Raw genomic sequence first — 22,437 nt, 5'->3', positions numbered from 1 at the left:
CCCTCTGGCCGGCTCACGCGTCCAGGACCACCACCACACCCCCCCCCCCCCCCCCAGTGCCCCCAGCCCCTGGCAAAGTCCCCCCGCCCGTGGATTGGCCCTCCCCCGACTGTGGCGCCGCACCGAGTCCCCGACGGATGAGACTACACACGAGCGACGCCGTCGGGAACTCAGCCGGTCGGGGGGTGGAGCATTGTGGGTGGGCCTCAGGCAACGTCCTGAGGCCGTCACCACGTCGTACCCTCCGAGTATGCCGCTTTGGAGGGGGCGGAGCATCGCAAAAGCGGCGGCGCCCCCCGATTTGGTACTTTATCTCTGGGGGAAACGGCATTGAAATGGATGTGCTGTAAATCAGAATAACTTGCCTGCCAGAAAAATATACACACCGGATAATCCCGCCCAGGTTCTCTTTGAGAGAAGGTTTGATAACTCTGTGCTAGCTAGTTTTGAATCTGCCTTGGCATTGCTCAGGTGAAAAGATTGTGGTCGGCATTTATGAGATGTCAAGACACTGAAGCAGGATGGTTGGTGGGCACGTGTCCCGTGATTAGTTCCACAAACTAAACATGGATCATTTTGTGTTTTAAATTGCGGCAAGTTTCCTAGAACTGATTGAAAAAGTCCCAACAATTTGTTTGCTTCCAGACACATGTGAAGTGTTCTATTTACTATATTAACATAGGTCGACAAATCAAATGAGCTGCATTAAGAATTCTTCACATCAATAAGCAATACATGTTTGGCTTTCCTCTCCATATCAAAAGAGATTGACAGAAAATCTTACAATGACAATATCCATGTATGGCAAGATTTATATCAGTGTAAATAACAGCCATCCATCCATGACATAATGATGTAATTCATATTATTGTTTCCCCTTGTGGGGAGAGTCGAGGACCAGAGGGCATAATCTCCGAGTAAGCAGTCGCCCATTTAAGGCAAGGATGAGGAGGAATCTCTTCTCTCAGAGGGTAGAGAATCTGTGGCATTCTTTACCGCAGAGGGCTGTAGTAGCTGAGTCATTCAGTATGTTCAAGGTGAGATAGATAGATTTTTAATCAGTAAGAGAATCAAGGGTTCATAGAATCACTTCAGTGCAGAAGAAGACCAATCAGCCCGTCGAGTCTGCACCAACCCTCTGAAAGACCACCCTACTTAGGCCCACTTCCCTGCCCCATCAGCATAACCCCATCTAACCTGCACATCTTTGGACACTGAGGGGCAATTTAGCATGGTCAATCCACCTAACCTGCAGACATGGGGAGATCGTACAAACTCTACACAGACACGTCACCCACGGTCGAACCTGGATCCCTAGCGTTGTGAGGCAGCAGTGCTAATCTATGTGTCACCCTGCCAAGAGGCACGGTGGCGCAGTGGTTGGCATTGCTGCCTCACGGCACCGAGGACTCGGGTTCGATGCCGGCCCCCTGCCCGTGTGGAGTTTGCACATTTCCCACCCCCAAACCTAAAAAGATGCGCAGGGCAGGTGAATTGGCCACACTAAATTGCCCCTTAAATTGGGAAAAAAAAGAATTGGATACTCTAAATTTATAAAAAGAAAAAAAAAAAGTGCCACTGTGCCGGCTATGGAGACAAAGCGGGAAAGTGGAGTTGAGGATTATCAGATCAGTCATGATCTCATTGAATGACATTGATGGGCCAAATGGCCCACTTCTGCTCCTACGTCATATTATGAAGAAATGGCACTGTTACTGACAGCAACACGAAGCGTTCCATGTCACCGATTTTTTAAAAAAGAGGCATCCTTTTAGAATCTCACATGGTACATTGAAATGCCTGACTGTGCAATAGAATCGCACATGGTACATTGAAATGCCTGACTGTGCAACAGGAAAAATTACAAGAAGACGGAAGGTGAAAATGCCAAGCGATTAAGTTATATGGAACCATGATAAAATCAGTGGTTAAGCCTCAGCTATTGTATCCAATTCCGGGGCATCACATTTCGGGAAGGATATCAAGAGCTTGGGAGAGAGTGAGTGTGGCAAATATTTACTGAAGTGATGCCAGGGATGAATCATTTACGCAGTGAAACCAGAGACGCTGAAATTGTTCTCCTCCAGCGCAGAGGGCCTTTCGGAGAGACTTAATAGAGGTATTCAAAATTAAGTGGGATTTTGCTGGAACAAATAATGAGAAACTGTCTCCAGTAGCGAGCGAGCTGGCAAACAAAGGACACCAATTTAAGATAATTGGCAAAAGGGCCAGAGGGGAGTTAAGCACAGAGTTATTACGATCTGGAAGGCACTGCCCGAAAGGATGGTGGAAGCAGATTCAATAGTAACTTTCAAATGGGAATTGGATAAACATTTGCGAAAAGGAAAGTATGCAGGGACATGGGGGAAAGAGTGGAACTAATTAAACAGATCCCTCAAAGGCTGACACAGGCGTGACTGGTCGAATGGCCTGCTCTGTGCAGTCAGAATGCGTGACAGTAACTTCAGACAGCTTGGGTCACTCTGAATTTTGGAACGACACAAGCTTATGTCCCATAAATCAGGAATTAAGGTTGGCCGGATTCTGTTAGGCAATGTCTCAGTCTCAAGGCAGTTTCATATTCCCATCAGCAGCAGTACACCTGCAACCATTGGAAACTTTGTAGATGATTGTTGGGCTAGTTGGAATCTTTTATAAACTTCGGGCAGGGTGCTCCATTTGGAAGACCATGCTCTCCTGCCGGGAGCACAAATCAGGAAGCAAGTCCCAATTCTTAGCCATTTGTCCATGGCGAGGATAATGAGGGATTCCATAGGAATTCCGCTACCGGGCTGTCATTTTGAGCGACAGCCCAATAGAGAGGTCCCGCAGCTGGGGCCCCCGTCCCCCGCAATGCAATTCAGCCTCCCCTCTCTTCCCAAACCCACATCTACCAACACCCCCCCCCCCCCCCCCTCCCAGAGTAAGAATCAGTTGTGCAACTAACCGCAATGTTTATAAATATCAAGCTTTGATTTACAGCTCCTGGACCACTTCAAACAGAGTTAAGTGCTATCCATTCATCTTGTTTCCCCGTTGAGTGACTTTGAAGTGGTCTGCTGTGAGACTAACAGCACTTAAATCTGTTTGCAGTGGTCCGGGAGCTGTCAATCAAAGCCTGATTTTTATAAACATTGTGATTAGTTCGCAGCTTTAAATGGAAGTCCACCAATCAGAGCCCAATGTTGTTCTGTATTGCCTGCTGAGCCTATCAGCAAATTCAAAGTTATCAAGGCTCCGATTGGTGATCCCACCACAACAACCTGTCCGTATGCCACCACCCTCCCTCGGGTGTCCTCGAATAATTGTGTCCCTTCAATCACAAAGCTCCTCCAGGTAGATCTCATCTGAGTAAAGGTCTCCCAGGCATTAACTTCCATGTTGCATTTCTTGAAGTAAGACTTCAGGGTGTCTTTGAAGCACTTTGGCAGGCCGCAATCGGCACATAATAATCAGACCCCTTCTCATATAATGGAAGAAAAACACATTTTTCTGAATTCAACAAGGCACTTGCAAAGTGAACAAATCCCTAGTCATTAGATTCCATAAGTTATCACATCGAGTGTGCGAAAGACCTCTGATGGAGCCCATCTACAGCAAGGTGTTCAGATCCGGGGTCTGCGTCTCAGGAAGCATTCAAATGGCCTGGGAATGGTCGGGTGGGGTTGGGAGGGTGCACAGTTCAAACACACGAACGATACCTGGGTTAAAATGGTTAGACGATTGGGAGGTCGGTATAAACTAGCCCCGGGTTCTCTTGAGTATTGAAAAAACAAGGAGTGATCTAATGAGAGTGTTTAGAATGATTAAAAGATTTGATTGGGTAGATAGGGAGAAACTACTTCCTCTGACGGGGTGTCCAGAACAGGGAGTCATAAATCTAAAATTACAGGTACAGGGCTTGTGTTAGGAAGGAGAGGGGAAATCTGTCGCTCTCTCTCCCCCAAAAAGCTCTTGAGGGAGAGTGTTATTTGAAAACTTAAATTTAGGCAAGGATGTTAAAAGTTGCGGAACTCAAGCCAGTAGATGGGATTTAGACATGATAAGCCATTATCTAACCAAATGACAATACAGGCTGGAGGGGCTGAATGGCCAGAGTCCTTTTCCTATGTTGATCAAATGTTTTTTTTTTTAAGTTCCAGGTTCAGCAGCAGGTTGAAACCATTTTGCTCGAGTCTATCTGATGGAACTTTCCTACCATCAAAAAAAATGCTTCTTTTCCAAACGGCTCCTTTGAGTAAGGGCAAAGAACTCCCCTGTGTAGAAATGATCTTCTAAGAGGAGGAAAAGGTGACGACAGCCAAGGGGATACATTTAGATGTCCTGTACCTGATAGAGTTTGATGATGTGTGGGTGATCCAGAAGTTTCATGATCTGCACTTCCCTGTAGATCTTCTCCAGGTTCACAGCGTCCAGTTGAGACTTGTCGATGATTTTTATTGCAACCTGATGCCCCAATTTGAAAGAGAAAAAGGAAAATGTGAGGCATGCAACTGATGATCCTGCTGCCTCCAGTGCTGAAAACACTGCTATCACTTTCACACTTCGACAAATCTTTGAGTAGCAGTTGCCTGATTTATATTTTTATCAACTTGAATCATAGAACCATAGATTTCCTACTGTCCAGGAGGCCATTCGGCCCATTGGGTCTGCACCGACACTCTGAAAGAGCATCCTAACTAGGCCCACTCCCCTGCCCTATCCCCATAATCCCAATACCCCACCTAACTTGCACATCATAGAACATACAGTGCAGAAGGAGGCCATTTGGCCCATCCAGTCTGCACCAACCCACTTAAGCCGTCACTTCCACCCTATCCCCGTAACCCAATAACCCCTCCTACCCTTTTTGGTCACTGAGGGCAATTTTTCATGGCCAATCCACCTAACCTGCACGTTTTTGGACTGTGGGAAGAAACCGGAGCACCCGGAGGAAACCCACGCAGACACGGGGAGAACGTGCAGACTCCGCACAGGCAGTGACCCAGCGGGGAATCGAACCTGGGACCCTGGCGCGCCACAGTGCTATCCAGCTGTGCTACCGTGCTGCCCATCCTTGGACACTAAGGGGCAATCCAGCATGTCCAACACCTGACCTGCACATCTTTGAACTGTTGGGGGGGAAACCAGAGCTCCCGGAGGAAACCCACACACACACACAGGGAGAACATGCAAACTCCGCACAGAGTGACCCGAGGCCGGAACTGAATCCGGCGCTGTGAGGCAGCAGTGCTAACCACTGTCAAAGTCAAAAAGTACTGGAAGCAGAGGATGTTGGTCAGCATCCGATAAGGTAAGGCAGGCTAGCTGCTTTGGTTGTGACCTTTCATCAGAGCCACACACCCCAAGCATTAATCTCTCTCCCTCCGTCTCTCTCTCTTTCCCAGGTGTCCACCACCTGGTTAAGCATTCCCGGCCATTCTCCATCTTTATTTCAGATTTCTGACATTCACTGGCTCCTTTTCATTGCTACTTATAAGGAAATATTTCTTTCAGGCTCTTTTATCCCCCAGTCTGTGCCATTTACTTATAAATTTATAAGACACGAGTAAGATCGACTGATCTGAAGTGCTTTATGCAAGACAGCTGTGGAGCCCGGAACTGCTGGGAACCACTTGTTGGTACAGTGTTAGGACACACACTGGTGCAGTTAATGAACATCACCAGGTCTGAATAACTACCAGCTCAATTTTCAATAATGTACCTCTTCTACCAGAGTGCAGATCATTTTGGAAGGCTGGAGCAGAACAGAAGAGAACGATGAAAGGCCATTTACTGTAAATTGCAAAATTGGCAAACGGAAAGTCTAATAAATTTTTCAGCTAGCTTTAATTTGTTGCTGGCCATTTTGCTGACACTTTACAATAGAAGTGCCACAAACAATATTTGCAACAAAAATGTTTTAAAAAGAGGGCAGTGGGAGGGCAATTCTACACAAAAAAAAAACACCAATTAAATCCACATGAAAATGATCCAACGCATAGTGTAAGTGGGCTGAAGCCAGAAATGAGTTGCGGGTGGGGTATTCTTGGTCTAAGCCTACCTCTCTTGCTGGATTACTTTCAGATGATTTTGTAAATGAGAATTAAATGCGGGTCTTGAACTGGAGCAACATTGTTGTACGGAATATGCAATGACATCATTGGGAGCCCATTTTCCGGCGCGTGTTCCCCATCTGTACTCACTAGTGAAGTAATCTCCATAAAATATGAACCATATTTCGCAGACATGATGATGCCATGTCCGCTCCCAGCAGGCTTGCCAGGTAGGCTGAATAATGAGTGTCGGGCACGACAGTCCCGCCTCAAGCACCCTCCTGCATCAAGCAGTGCTGTTAGCCCGGCCCTCTCGCTCGCACATCTCAAGCAGCACTATCACCGCGCTCTCTCGCTCTCTCTCACACTAAACGTCGACATCTCCTGGTGTTTGACTGCTCTGCACCGAGTGTGGATCTCTCTTGGCGCTATGAGCAGCACCAAGGTAACTGAACAGAATAATAAATAAATAAAAATAGCCAGGGAGGCAAACTTAGTCACCCTATTGGACAGCGTCAGAGAATTCAGACTGTAATATTACTGCCATTCTCCAATTAATGTTCTCAGCCAATCAGGCTCTTTTCTGGGAGTGCAGCCTCACTGAATTTTCCCTAAAGTCTTCACAAATACAACTGGAGGGGCGGCATGATGTGCAGTGGTTAGCACTGGGACTGCGGCGCCGAGGACCTGGGTTCGATCCCGGCCCTGGGTCACTGTCCGTGTGGAGTTTGCACATTCTCCCCGTGTCTGCGTGGGTTTCGCCCCCACAACCCAAAGATGTGCCGGGTAGGTGGATTGGCCAAGCTAAGTTGCCCCTTAATTGGAAAAATGTAATTGGGTACTCCAAAAAACAAATGCAACTTGCAAAGCGGCGAGTGCAGGAGTCCCCATTCCTAAAAAGCTGCTTCTGACTGCGAAACGCTGACCCCAAACTCGCCGACAGCAACCAAGGAAGCACAGAAGTGGGGACGAAAAGCAACCGGGGCCGATGAATGACATCGTCCAAACCCATTCAGTTTGAGACAAACACTCCCGAGTTCTCTGCAACAAGGAATGTTTTAAAATTCGGTATCCGTCGCCACATACGCTGCCACATCTGCTGAACCTTTGCAGTCTTTTCTTTCGTTTTCTTTTTCGATTTCCAGCATCCACAATAATTCAGCTTTGCTCCTGCCTCTGGTTCTTGGGCTCCTTGAACCCACGCCACTCTACATTTACCAGTTAATCATGCTCCCGCCCATTCTATCACTCACCGCTAAGCTGCTCACCTACTCTCCATGTCTGGTGAATGTCCTCTTATTTGATTTCTCTCATTATGTCTATTGTCTTGTGCTAATATCATTTAGCCACGACCTTTTTGCCACTTGAGCAGTTCATCAGATCATTCATTTCTCCCCCCCCCCTCAAGTGTTTGCGTATGCATGTTGTTTATAAAATGCGTATCTCCTCTCACCTGGCCTAATATTTGTTCTGCTCCTTCCCAAATGCAGTACACTGGTGACACCATGCAGCTCTGATGAATGATCTGCACTAAACACACGCCCCACTGCTCTTGCCACAGACGTTTACGATATCCAGCATCTTCTGCCCGTGTCTGCGTGGGTCTCACCCCCACACAATCCAAAGATGTGTAGGTTGGTGGATTGGCCACGCTAAATTACCCCATAATTGGTTAAAAAAAAAATAGTTGGGTGCTCGTGATTTCCAGCATCTGCAGTATTTTGCGCCAACTTCAAATCCAAGGGGCTCACCGTTCCTTTCACGTGTGCCACAAGGCCTTAAGACAACCACCCGCACGGTTACAAGAATGGCTCACTTCAAACATTTTAAACTGGCATTAGAAAGTTTATAATCAACGCACTAAAATGATAGACTTGTAGTCTGATCTTATTCGCTTGACATAGCTGATGGTTCAAGTGACCCAAAAGGCTGTTGAAATAATGGCCCCAGTGGCTATCGAAAATCTCGCAGCACAATTCAAAGAGGAGCTGGCAAGCGATTGCTCAGTACAGGGTTTTAATAATGGAAGCAAAATGTACTGTCAGCAACATACCCGTGTGGCACCAAGTGGTTCAAGTCAGGGCCACAATTATGAACCCCAAAGTGACTTGGATGAGCTAAAGTGTACACAACCCAAATTCTGTTGTTACCATCCGAGATTGTACTGAAAACTGTTCACCTATCATCCTGGTCTTCACTGGCTTACATCAGCTCCTGGTCCTTTAGGCCTTCATGTAGCCTCGTATCCAACCTCTCCCTATCTTTGTAACATCCTGCAGCCCCTACAATCAATGCTATCTCTGCACTGCCCATTCTCACCTCTTCGGCATCACTAGTTTTATTCACTCCACCAACAGTGAGGGTGCCTTCAACTGCCAAGATCTGGATTTCCTTCTCTAAATCTCAGCCTCCATCTCTTTTGCCTCCTTTAAGGCGCTCCCTAAAATCCGCCGCTTTAACCAAACCTTTGGTCCTCTGGAATAGCCACAAACGCCGTGGCTACAAGAGCTAGTCACTTACCACCTGATTCCCCCAAAGCCTGTCCACCGTCTGCAAGGCACAAGTCAGGAGTGCGATGGAATACTCTGCACTTGCCTGGATGAGTGAAGCTCCAACACTCAGAAACTCGACACCACCCAGCACAAAGCAGCCCGCTGGATCGGCACCCCATCAACCACCCGTCAACATTTATTCCCTCCACCACAGACATTCAGTGGCAGCCGTGTCTACCATCTACCAGACGCATTCCAACAACGCACCAAGGCTCCTTAGGCAGCACCTTCCAAACTCATGATCATTACCACCTACAAGGATAAGATCAGCAGATGCATGGGAGCACCAACACATGCGAAGTTCCCCTTCAACTCGTACACCACCCTGAGTTGGAACTCTCTATCGTCGTTCCTTCTCTGTCGCTGGGGTGAAGTCCTGCAATGCCCTTCCTAACTGCACGGTGGGTGAACCTACATCACATGGACTCCAGCGATTCAGGAAGGTTGCTCACCACAAGTTTCTGAAGGGCAATTAGGAATGGGCAGTAAACACTGGCCTAGCCAGCGACACTCACATCTGGTGAAAGAGCAAGAATCGGTCTTATATCGCCATACGTGGCTCAGTGTTAAATTTATTTTGGTAACATGTCTTGGAACATTTTATGACAGAAAGGCATTATATAAATGAAAGTTTCTTTTTATTTGTTTATGGGACATGGGTGTCACAGCATTTATTGCCCATCCCGAATTGTCCTTGAGGGGGCAGTACAGAGTCCATCACCTTGCTGTGGGTCTGCAGTCACATGTAGGCCAGACAAGGCGAGGACGGCAAATTTCTTTCCCCAAAGGACATTAGTGAAGCCGATGGGTTTTTGGTGTCCAGAGACTTGCTGTTTAATTCTTGCAGCCTGCTCTGTGTTTTCAGGGGTAATGTCCAGGATCCAGTGGTTCCAGTAGCGAGCCGCACTGAAAGGAACATGTCTCAGATCGCGGATACACAGCCTGTGATTATTAAAATGACTGCTGGGAGGATTAGATCGGAAAGCAACTCACCCACCAACCCAATCTTGAACAGTTTGTGACTGGAATTCACTAATTTGGGGGGGGTTGATGCTGCACACTGCAGTATCAGTGAACAGGTTGTGTGAAATGGGTTTTGATGGCACAGTGGTTAGCACTGCTGCATCACAGCGCCAAGGGCCCGAATTGAATTCCGGCTGTGGGTGACTGTGCGGAGTTTGCATGTTGTGCGGAGTTTGCATGTCCTCCCCATGTCTGCCTGGGTTTCCTCTGGGTGCTCCGGACAGTTGGGTGGACTGACCATGTTAAATTGTCCCTTAGTGTCCAAAGATGTGCAGGTTAGGTGGGGTTATGGGGTTTCAGGAATAGGGTGGGGTAGTGGGCCAGTGTGGGGTGCTCTTTCAGAGGGTCAGTTCAGACCCGATGGGCCGAACGGCCTCCCTTTGCACTGTAGGAATTCTATGGTTAGTTTAAGCGACTAGTTCAAAATACATTAACGGCGTTGCTCTTCGAAGGAGCTTATGTGGACTCAATGGGCCGAATGGCCACCTTGTATGCTGTGCTATTCTATAATTCTGTGAAAGAGGGAGGAATTTCACGTCAACACTTTACCTCATTCATTACAACACAATTTTACAGTCGTATGTTTGGAAGATTTCAACACTCGAGTTATGGAAATCTAGATCGGAACACAAGGGAGAAAAGTACAGATTATGCTGATAGGGTTAGATGAGGGAGCGGAGGAGGCTCATGTGGATTAAACATCTGGCACAGATCAATTGGACCAAATGGTCTGTTTCTGCACATAATTCCATGAAGTGTAAAAGGAACACAGTCTACTTGTTTTATAATGTGCAGGCCAGTCCCGAGAACCTTACGTTAAGATTTCCCAGTAATGTGCTGCAAGAGCTATTTTTTTTTAAATTATTCGGCCTGCTCAGTCCAGTTTGTGTATGACTTTAACATTTCTGCGTGGAGAGTCAGCTGAATGATTCATCCTTGACACAATGCCAAGTCTGCCAGCCCTACAAATGTCATCGAACCCCAGTAACTGTGAGACCTAATCAGTGATTAGCAAGAGCCGTGAGTCACCACTTGGTCAAGTCACGAGGTTTCAGCTAAAAGCCCCGAGCTCCTGTAACTTGCCCTGAAAGCCAGGGAGGGGAAAACCCGAATTCGAAATGAACTAATTAAGTTCTAATTGAAGTTAAATATCAATCTGGTTTTCTAACAATGCCATGTTTTGTTTTTTTTAAAACCGGTTTCGTTAAGGATGGGAGAGGTGACTGCGGCAATGGTGTGTATCAGCGAGGAAGGCCTCGGAGCTGACTTGTAAAGGGCATTGCTGTCATTGGCATACTACTGTTGGTTAGTCAATGCTGCAACATAAATCACATTGAATCATGTCCCTCGTGTGTGGCCTTGTGATGTGGGTCATCTGGATCCCTTGCCAAATAAGGAGGACTTTTTTTTTTTTACACGGGGGCACACAAGCCACAGCTCACCTGGCAGCTCTCCCACCTCAGATTCAGAAAACGGAAGCTCCAATCCTACTGCAGGTAGTACCGAGGGTGTGCTGCGGTGCCAGAGATGCTTTTTTGTTTTCAGATGGAACGTTAAATGGAGGCCCCTTTGTTGTAAGGTGTTGTGTGTGGTTCCTAAAAGGTTCCAAGTCTAACATAGCTTAACAGCAAGTGCGGCACTGCACAGTGGTTAGCACTGCTGCCTCGTGGCGCCAAGGACCCGGGTTCGATCCCGGCCTCGGGTCACTTTCCGTCTGGGGTTTGCACATTCTCACTGTGTCTGCGGGGGTCGCACCCCCACACAACCCAAAGATGTGCAGGGTAGGCAGATTGGCCACGCTAAATTGCCCCTTAATTGGGGAAAAAAGAATTGGGTACTTCAGATTTTTTTATTTTTTTTTAAAAACAGCAAATGTTTATCAACTACTCATAATTATGTACAGTACAAGGCTAAACTGAAATGAAAATGGCTTATTCTCACAAGTAGGCTTCAAATGAAGTTACTGTGAAAAGCCCCTAGTCGCCACATTCCAGCGCCTGTTCAGGAATTGAACCCGCGCTGCTGGCCTGCCTTGAAAGCCAGCGATTTAGCCCTGTGCTAAACCAGCCCCTTACTAAACTAAATTGGGAGCCACCCCTATACCTGCCTCCGCCTACAACTCTGTCCAGTCCAAGGCCTAGACTCAGGTCATGTGTCCCCGTACACCACAGTGTGGGCGATACTGTGCCCTGCCCCACATTAACCCTTTCTATGTCAGACTCTTATACAACGCCCATCACTCTTTCTGGTGAGCATAAACAATACGAGAGCATTATTTTGAAGAATAACGGGGCAATTCTCCCTGATGTCCTGGTCAATATTTATCCCCCAACCGATATCACTGAAAGCAGATGATCTGGTTATTAATGTTTAATGGACCTGGATGTACATAACGGAGCCACTATGTTTCCTTCATTACAGCAGTGAGCACACTTCAGAAGTACGTCATTGGCGGTAAAGTACTTTGGGCATCCTGAGATGGTGAAAATTGCTATATAAATGCAAATTCTCTCTTTTCACTTTGACAATGAATGAATTACCAGGATGCTCCTCTGTTTTAAAGTAGCAATTACAGCACTGAGGGCTCAGGGTGACTTCAAATAACCCAGAAAGAACCTGCACTTCTCACAAAATACACAGAATCTATTTTCTTCAGCCTCGTTTGAATTTGGATGTGATTTCAATTCTCAAGCTCTTCCAATCTTCAGCATCATTAACTTTTGTGGTTTTTAAACTAAAACAGCAAGCTGATGGGATTTTGAAATCCCAAGGGCGATTAGGGATGGGCAATGAAGGCCGGGCTTTCCAGCGACACCCACAACCCACGAACGAATAAATAAAGAAAAATGTTGTGTCCCAGTGGTGGGGAACAGGGTTGGCGTCAAAATTCCATTTCATGGTTAGATCGCAGTCTCAGAAGAGATCATCAAGGGAATCATTCTGAAAAAGAAAACTGTTTCCTTACTTGGTGTGAAAACCTACCCTGTGTTTGAATTTTGGGAACTCCGCATTACATGGAATACTACAGCATAGGAACACACCATTCGATCTTATAGTTAAGAGAGAGAGAGAGAGAGTGAGAGAGGGTCCGCAACATATTGCCAGCCCACGTCCAGCCACTGGGGCACCCAAAGCTCAGAAGATATATTGGCCTTGATGATGGTGCGAACAGGGCGGCACGGTTGCGCAGTGGTTAGCACTGCTGCTCCATGCCACCCAGAATCCAGGTTTGATTCCGGCCCCGGGTCACTATACGTGTGGAACAAAGAACAAAAAGTACAGCACAGGAACAGGCCCTTTGCTCCTCGTAGCCTGTGCCGACCATGCTGCCTGTCGAACCTTAAACCTTCTACACTTCCGGGGTCCGACTCCCTCTATTTCCATCCTATTCATGTATTTGGCAAGATGCCCCTTAAATGCCACTATCGTACCTGCTTCCACCATCTCCTCTGGCAGCGAGTTCCAGGCACCCACTATCCTCTGTGTATTATAGAATTTTACACTGCAGAAGGAGGCCATTCGGCCCATCGAGTCTGCATCAGCCCTTGGAAAGAGCATCCCACTTAAGGCCACGCCGCCACCCTAACCCAGTAACCCCACCTAGACACGAAGGGCAATTTAGCATGGCCAATTCCCCTAACCTGCACATCTTTGGACTGTGGGAGGAAACCGGAGCACCCAGAGGAAACACACGCAGTCACGGGGAGAACGTGAACATTCCGCACAGCCAGTGACCCAAGCCGGGAATCGAACCCGAGACCCTGGAGCTGTGAAGCAACTGTGATAACCACTGTGCTACCCCGCCCTGTAAAAAGACATCCCTCGCACATCTCCTCTAAACTTTGCCGCTCGCACCTTAAACCTATGTCCCCTAGCAATTACCTCTTCCACCTTGGGAAAAAGCTTCTGACTATCCACTCTGTCAATGCCCCTCAAAATTTTGTGGACTTCTATTAGAGTCGCCCCTCAACCTCGGTCGTTCCAGTGAGTTTATTCAACCTCTCCTCATAGCTAATGCACTCCATACCAGGCAACATTCTGGTAAACCTCTTCTGTACCCTCTCCATAGCCTCCACATCCTTCTGGTAGTGTGGCGACCAGAATTGAACACTATACTCCAAGTAAGCTTGCACATTCTCCCCGTGGCTGCATGGGTCTCACCCCCACAACCCAAATTTGTGCAGGGTAGGTTGGATTGGCCATGCTAAATTGCCCCTTAATTGGAAATATCTTTTTTCTTTTTAAAGTTAAATTAACCCCATAAACTTGGTATGCATTCCATTAAGTTTATTTTCAATTTTCTTCTATAAATTTAGAGTACCCAATTATTTTTTTTACAATTAAGGGGGGCGGCCAATCCACCTAAAGTGCACATCTTTGGGTTGTGGGGGTGAAATCCAAGCAGACACGGGGAGAATGTGCAAACTCCACACGGGCAGTGACCCGGGTCCTCAGCGCTGTAGGCAGCAGCGCTAACCACTGCGCCACCGAGCTGCCCGCATCCCGTTAAGCATAAAAGATTGAAGGAGTATTTTGATCGGGGTGTTTAAAATGTTGTTTGGGTAGAAAACTATTTTCTTTGACCTGAAAAATCAAAAATGAGCAGGCATTGTCTCAAAATTGGAGCCGCTGAGGAGGGAAATCAGGAAAAGTCTTTCTCCCCAAACGAAGTATAGTATAAATCAGAAATTCTCTTTGGCAAAAGATTATGGATATTGAAATGATTGAAATTTTCAAACGATTTGAACAAGTTTTGTTGGCGAAGGGGTTCTTGAACCGAGGTACAAGTTAGCCATGCTCCAAATGAATGGTGGCGCAGACTCGAAGAGCTGAACGTCCTACTCCCGTCTCGTTGTTCCAAACAGGATCAACCAATTGTGGGCCGCTTCCATTCTCCCCACCCCCACCACCATTTGTCGACACGCTTCTTCATCAACACAACTTCATTCTTTCAGTCAAGTCATTATTCCTGTGTTTCTAAACGGAAGCAGCGCTTCTGAATGTTTGCCGTTCATCGATTAACTTGCCGCCACATCCCGGCTCGTGGAACAAACAGCTCACAGGTTTTAGTACAATTTCTCACCGTCGAGTTTGCAGCTAGCAATCCTCCCATTTACCAGGCCGAGGGTTGAAATATTTTTTACTTGACCTCGCTCAGCTGCCTGACTAGGAATTACTGAGCTAGTCTTCAATCTCCCCACGTGATGCAATAATCATTTATACATTCCTTCAGCAGAAGTGAAGGCTGTATTCTCCACTAGCGTACAATGTGTATACTGTATGAAAATGTCACACTGAACAGGTCATATTTTCTTTAATATACCTCAAAATGGCCAAAAATAAAATAGCTTCAAAATAGAACATAAGGTAGAAGATCGGACATGATCTTACCACTGCATCTATTTCCTATGTATGTATAGGAGGAGGCTATATTAGCTCATTGTGTTGTACTATATACAGTGCTGCACCTTTACTTGCACTTGTATCGCATTTCTCTCCTTTTCTACTCTGAACAGGTGCTGGTTGGATCCATTATTCCTTGATGCTTTTGAGGCAATGGAGTAAATATAATGCAGTAACTGCATCTGATTTAACAATACATCACAAGGAGTGCAGGTTCTTTCTGGTTTATTTGAAGTCATCCTGAGCCCTCCGCACTGTAATTGCTGCTTCAAACAGAGGAGCATCCTGATAATTCATTCATTGTCAAAGTGAAAAGGGAGAATTTGCATTTATATAGCAATTTTCACAATCTCAGAATGCCCAAAGTACTTTACCGCCAATGGAGGTGCTTCTGAAGTGTGCTGACTATCGTAATGGAGGAAACACGGGCAGATTCTTTATTACAAGTGGGATGGAGTTGAGATGTCTTGTTACGACTGTGCACGGCATTGGAGAGACCTCAACTGGAGTATTGCATTCCATTTTGATCCCCTTACTTAAGGAAGGATATACATTCATTGGAAGCAGGTTCACTGGGCTGATTCCTGGGATGAAGGAGTTGTATCATGAGGAAAGGTTCAGCAGGTTGGGCCTATATTCATTAGAGTTGCGAAGAATGAGATGTGATCTTATTGATACATTAGATTCTGAGGGGGGCTTGACAGTGTAGATGCTGAGAGGGTATTTCATCTCGTGGGGGAGTCTAGAACTCAGGGTTACAGTCTAGAAATAAATGGTTTCCCATTTAAGACAGAGATGAGGAGGAACTTTTTTTTTCAGAGAGCTTTTAGTTCTTGGAATACTCTCCCTCAGACAGCAGTAGAGGCTGAGTCATTGAATACATTCAAGGCTGGGCTAGACAGATTTTTGATCGTCAAGGGAGTCAGGGATTATGGGGAACAGGAAAGAAAGTGGAATTAAAGCCACAAATCAGATTAGTCATGATCTTACTGAGTGATGGAACAGGCTCTATGGGCCGAATGGCCTACTCCTGCTCCTATTTTTTTTATGATCTTCTGAACACACTACCATCGACAAACAAAAAAAAAAAAGAGTTCAGGGGATGACAAACAATAAACGTTGACCTGAGCCAAATAATGTTTAGACACCAGTACAGCCATTATTTAAGTGAACAACCACAAACAGAACGCCAAAGATCTTAAAAGGATTAGGAGTGTAAATCCATCATTTCCATAGACTATCCATTCTATGGAAGACACTATTCAAAACATTCAAAAGGAACATTTGGCAAATGTTTCCTCTTATACACCTTTTTCCTATATACATTAACCAATACTGTAGAATAATTCTAGATCCTAGACTAGCCGCCTTTCCAATATTTTGTCTTAAAATCCCAACCCTAGTCCTATTCCGAACACTTTCCCATGTTAAAGTGGTCAGCTAGGTTCGACTGGTATCACTCGTGCTTCTGAGACAGAGAGCCGAATGCTCAAGGCGCACTGTCGGGACTTGAGCACATTATTCAGGCTCTTTCAGTGCAGTTACAGACAAAGGTGTTGCTTGGTTGGAGGCGATGTTTTTGAAATTAAATACTAAAAGCAATGCTCAGCTCCCCATTCTGATAGTGAAGTGTCATGGGAATGTCACTTTAAGGAATGTTCGTCTTCTCAAGTGGCTGCAGTGATGTCATGGTGTAGGTGGACCTGGGCTCTGGCTCGGCTTTTTACTTTTGTTTTGAGCTGTTTTTGACTCAGGAGATTTAGTTTTGTTTTCAGTTGGAGAGCTGCATTCAAACTAAGGTGTATTTTGGTCTCTCTCTCTCTGCATGCTAAAGAATGTCTTCAGATCACTTGATGACTTCAAAGTAATACCTGTTTCTGTAAGGAATGCAAATCTACTGTCTTTGTTAAAAAGAGTCTTTGACTTATGGATGCCGTTCGGAAAGTTATTAAGGGTTACCTATAGAGTACTGTATCTTTGGGGGGGTATCAGTGTTGGTAGTTGGTAAGATGTTACTGTGCGTTTATAAAATGTTAACTGGATTCATAGAATAAACATGGTTTGTTTAAAAATACTTTAGATCTCTGTTGCATCGCACCTATAAAGTGGGCCCTTGTGCTACCCATAACCAAAATCTATTAAAAGTTGTGGGTCAGGTGAACTCCATGATATACATTGGTGTTCTCTAAACTCTGGCCCATAATAAATGGTACTGTGGCACATGCACCTAAACTATCAGAAGAGCAGGGGAGTTTTGCTGGTGTCTAGACCAACATTCCTCCCCCAGACAGCAGCTCCGAAATGAAACCATCCAGGTGGCTCAATCGCCCGATTCAATGTTTGCCAGGGAATAGGATACAAGAATGACTACGCTTCCAAAACGTATTTTAAAAGACAGTGAACTGCTCTGAATAACAACAGGTGACACAAGGCTTATCCAGGATTCCACATATACACAGGAGTAGGGGAATGAAGGGTTTTGGAGGTGGAGGTGGAGGATGGTGTGGGTTTAATCCTTCTAAACACTAATCTAAATTAATGCATCATCCATTTTTCTCAGCATTTTAGAAATCTAGGTCACGGGGTTAATCTCCCCAATCTACAACCCTGGGAAATCACACGCACGCACACATTCCAGTGAAGAATGCCAGAAATCTGCTTCCTACGGGCAAGGTTCCACTTCAGGATTTCACATTTTTAATAATCGGGCCCCATTTCTCCTCTCCACCTTCTTTGACAGATTCCGTCGGGGGAGTTTCTCATCACAACTTATTGTCTTTTAAGTTCGGTAGTCAACTTTATTTCTCACCTCTGAACTCTCAAATGCACTGATGTCATTATCAAAGCTGGACCTAGAACGGCACACATTATTCCAAATCTGTCCTTAATGGCATTATCAAGGTTAGAACATTTTTTCCCCCCAATTTATCATCAAATGTCCTTGGTATGCCTCCAGATTATGATATAGCCTTGTTGATAACAGTTTTGTATCAACTGTAAATTTCCACTGGGCAGTCAGCACTCTCCCACCTATACAGCGGGAAATATTCTAAACATGCATTTATGCAGCATTCTTCATAGAACATAGAACAGTACAGTACAGCACAGAACAGGCCCTTCGGCCCTCGATGTTGTGCTGAGCTTTGTCCGAAACCAAGATCAAGCTATCCCACTCCGTCATTCTGGTGTGCTCCATGTGCCTATCCAATAACCGCTTGAAAGTTCCTGTTGAAGGTTTGAGGGTTCTTTACTTAAGAAAAAGGAGAACACCAACTGGAACGGAAAGGATTTGCGGAGGAGTGAGTGCCCATTGTTCGGTCAAAGAGACAGGTTTTTACAAGGCGTTCAAAGGCATGTAGGCTTGGCAAGAAGACAAAGTGGTTGAGGAGGAGAGTTTCAGGGGGGTGTACACGATGGCCAAAGGATTAGTCTAGAATGATTAAGCATTGGACAAACGGTAAGCTGAAGTTGGAGAAGTGGCGAGTTCAGGCTAGAACATCTGCCACATAGCCTGGGCTGAGACCATGGAATCACCTGGAAGCTATGAGGGTTTGCACAGAGACATTGATGTGGAATTAGAAAAGGGTTGTGGGGTTTTGTAGGAGAAATAACAAAGGAATATTAGGCCCAGGATAGCTGAAATTTGATAATTAGCGGGAGTGAGTCGATCAGAGATCATTTGGGATACTACCAAAAACACTAGTTTCAAAGGCTTTGTATAATAATCTTTATTATTGTCACAAGTAGGCTTTTTACTGTGAAAATCTCCTAGTTGCCGCACTACAGCGCCTGTTCGGGTACACAGAGAATTCAGAATGTCCAATTCACCTAACAATCACGTCTTTCGGGACTTGTGGGAGGAAACCGGGACAGCCGAGGAAACCTACGCAGACACGGGGAGAACGTGTAGACTCCACACAGACAGTGACCCAAGCCGGGAATCGAACCTGGGACCCTGAACCAACTCTAACCTCTTATTCCTCCTCCCACTTCAGGCACCATATCATTTTTTAAAATAAATTTAGAGTAACCAATTAATTTATTCTAATTAAGGGGCAATTTAGCGCGGCCAATCCACCTAGCCTGCACATCTGTGGGTTGTGGGGGCGAAACCCACGCAAACAGAACGTGCAAACTCCACACGGACAGTGACACAGGGCCGGGATCGAACCTGGAACCTTGGCGTCTTGAGGCAGCAGTGCTAACCACTGCGCCACCGGGCTGCCCCACCCCCCCCCCGCAGGCACCATATCCTAACAGGGTGTTGACAACCATGGACTTCGATTGGATTGGTCCGTGATTATGTTTGGCGAAGTACTGCAGTGGTTCGCCTTTGTCTTCTACGGTACGGCTGACCAGGAAACTCTCCCACTATTACCGCCCGTCATAAGACCATAAGACATAGGAGCGGAAGTAAGGCCATTCGGCCCATCGAGTCCACTCCACCATTCAATCATGGCTGATTTCAACTCCATTTACCCGCTCTCTCTCCATAGCCCTTAATTCCTCGAGAAATCAAGAATTTATCAACTTCTGTCTTAAAGACACTCCACGTCCCGGCCTCCACCGCCCTCTGTGGCAATAAATTCCACAGACCCACCACTCTCTGGCTGAAGAAATTTCTCCTCATCTCTGTTCTAAAGTGACTCCCTTTTATTCTAAGGCTGTGCCCCCGGGTCCTAGTCTCCCCTGCTAATGGAAACAACTTCCCTACATCCACCCTATCTAAGCCATTCATTATCTTGTAAGTTTCTATTAGATCTCCCCTCAACCTCCTAAACTCCAATGAATATAATCCCAGGATCCTCAGACGTTCATCGTATGTTAGGCCTACCATTCCTGGGATCATCCGTGTGAATCTCCGCTGGACCCGCTCCAGTGCCAGTATGTCCTTCCTGAGGTGTGGGGCCCAAAATTGCTCACAGTATTCTAAATGGGGGCCTAACTAATGCTTTATAAAGCTTCAGAAGTATATCCCTGCTTTTATATTCCAAGCCTCTTGAGATGAATGACAACATTGCATTTGCTTTCTTAATTACGGACTCAACCTGCAAGTTTACCTTTAGAGAATCCTGGACTAGGACTCCCAAGTCCCTTTGCACTTCAGCATTATGAATTTTGTCACCGTTTAGAAAATAGTCCATGCCTCTATTCTTTTTTCCAAAGTGCAAGACCTCGCACTTGCCCACGTTGAATTTCATCAGCCATTTCTTGGACCACTCTCCTAAACTGTCTAAATCTTTCTGCAGCCCCCCCACCTCCTCCATACTACCTGCCCCTCCACCTATCTTTGTATCATCGGCAAACTTAGCCAGAATGCCCCCAGTCCCGTCATCTAGATCGTTAATATATAAAGAGAACAGCTGTGGCCCCAGCACTGAACCCTGCGGGACACCACTCGTCACCGGTTGCCATTCCGAAAAAGAACCTTTTATCCCAACTCTCTGCCATCTGCCTGACAGCCAATCGTCAATCCATGTTAGTACCTTGCCTCAAATACCATGGGCCCTTATTTTACTCAGCAGTCTCCCATGAGGCACCTTATCAAAGCCTTTTGGAAGTCAAGATAGATAACATCCATTGGCTCTCCTTGGTCTAACCTATTTGTTATCTCTTCAAAGAACTCTAACAGGTTTGTCAGGCACGACCTCCCCTTACTAAATCCATGCTGACTTGTCCTAATCTGACCCTGCACTTCCAAGAATTTAGAAATCTCATCCTTAACAATGGATTCTAGAATCTTGCCAACAACCGAGGTTAGGCTAATTGGCCTATAATTTTCCATCTTTTTCCTTGTTCCCTTCTTGAACAGGGGGGTTACAACAGCGATTTTCCAATCCTCTGGGACTTTCCCTGACTCCAGTGACTTTTGAAAGATCATAACTAACGCCTCCACTATTTCTTCAGCTAGCTCCTTTAGAACTCTAGGATGTAGTCCATCTGGGCCCGGAGATTTATCAATTTTTAGACCTCTTAGTTTCTCTAGCACTTTCTCCTTTGTGATGGCTACCATATTCAACTCTGCCCCCTGACTCTCCGGAATTGTTGGGATATTACTCATGTCTTCTACTGTGAAGACTGACGCAAAGTACTTATTTAGTTCCTCAGCTATTTCCTTGTCTCCCATCACATCTGGCGTATCGGAAAGATTTACAACCTGATAATCAACCTGTTTGGCCAGGTTGGGAACGTACCTTCCATGGCCATCAAAGTCTTGAAGTGGGACTTGAACCCTGAGCTTCCAGCCCAGTGGTAGAGACGTCACAGCCACTCGCCACAGTAGGGGCTGTTTAGCACAGGGCTAAATCGCTGGCTTTGAAAGCAGACCAAGGCAGGCCAGCAGCACGGTTCAATTCCTGTAACTGCCTCTCCGACCAGGCGCCGGAATGTGGCGACGAGGGTTTTTTCACAGTAACTTCATTTGAAGCCTACTTGTGACAATAAGCAATTTTCATTTTTTTTTCACAAGGCCTTCCAACCTTTTCTCAGCATCCCTTAAGTCCTATTGTTACATTCACAGAATTAAAACTATTCCCCTCAAGACATGATCTTAAGAACAATCCTGATAATGACCTCGGCCTATTAAGATTTTGCTGAAAGCTGCCCCTATGAACATTATTATGTTACTAAAATTGCTTCACTAGGTCTACATGTTCAAAGTCAATCAGGACCTTTTGAGAGTCGAGGAGACGTACTAGAAATTTCAGGACAGGAATAGGAAGGACTGTAAGGTTGTCAAAATTAAGAGATGACTGTCTGTAAATACGTGGCTTGGCCAGATTGAAGAATATCAAATATGTAAGAAAAGTACTACTGTTAAAGGGGGCCCCGGGGGGGTCACGGCCATAGTTGTTGTTGAGGTGCTGATCTGTTATGAATATATGTGTTGGTTTAACGTTGTTTTGTAAATTGTTGGATACAAAATGTGAAAACTCAATAAAAATATTTTTTTTTTTAAAAGAAATGAACAGCTGGTGAGGGAGAAGAATCCATGATGGAATAATTAAACATGGACTCGGAATATTCTGCTGTTGAAGGACTCTGGATATTTTCTTGTATCAAGTTTTAAATGATTTATGTTACAGATCATACCAAATACTTCCTAAAGCAGGGATGATAATGAAAAATCGAATGTCTCCTCCCAAAAGTAGGGGGGTTACGTGAAAAGTGTCCGTGGCAAGTGGTCTTTCCGCTATCCCCAGCTAGAAATAAGTTCTAAAAGAGAATAGTTTTGGTTAAAACGGATTTGAATAGGTTTCTACAAGCAGCCAGAACACATCTGCCCAAGTCACATCAGGCCAGAGATTAAATCAAAGAAGGGTTCTCTCTTCAGATACAGCACTGATGTAGAGTTGTTCAAACTATGGGAAAACCTCCAACTCCCTGGATATAGAATAAATTATATGTAATGTTCCCCGAAACCA

General features: G+C 45.7%; 1 protein-coding gene across 4 annotated transcripts in view; it reads right to left on the bottom strand.

Annotated features, from left to right (window-relative positions):
• LOC140398199 (serine/threonine-protein kinase SIK2-like) overlaps nucleotides 1-22,437 on the bottom strand; it is a 164,965-nt gene that overhangs the window by 118,855 nt on the left and 23,673 nt on the right. For all 4 annotated transcript variants that reach the window (XM_072486562.1, XM_072486563.1, XM_072486564.1 and 1 more), the window contains exon 2: nucleotides 4,330-4,446. In XM_072486562.1, the coding sequence (XP_072342663.1) occupies nucleotides 4,330-4,446 (117 nt within the window). The remainder of the gene's footprint in view (nucleotides 1-4,329; nucleotides 4,447-22,437) is intronic.

The sequence above is a fragment of the Scyliorhinus torazame genome, chromosome 21 (genome assembly GCF_047496885.1).
Source record: "Scyliorhinus torazame isolate Kashiwa2021f chromosome 21, sScyTor2.1, whole genome shotgun sequence".
Classification (NCBI taxonomy): Eukaryota; Metazoa; Chordata; class Chondrichthyes; order Carcharhiniformes; family Scyliorhinidae; genus Scyliorhinus; species Scyliorhinus torazame.
The sequence above is the reverse complement of the archived record's forward strand: the minus strand, read 5'-3'. Positions and strand labels throughout refer to the sequence as shown.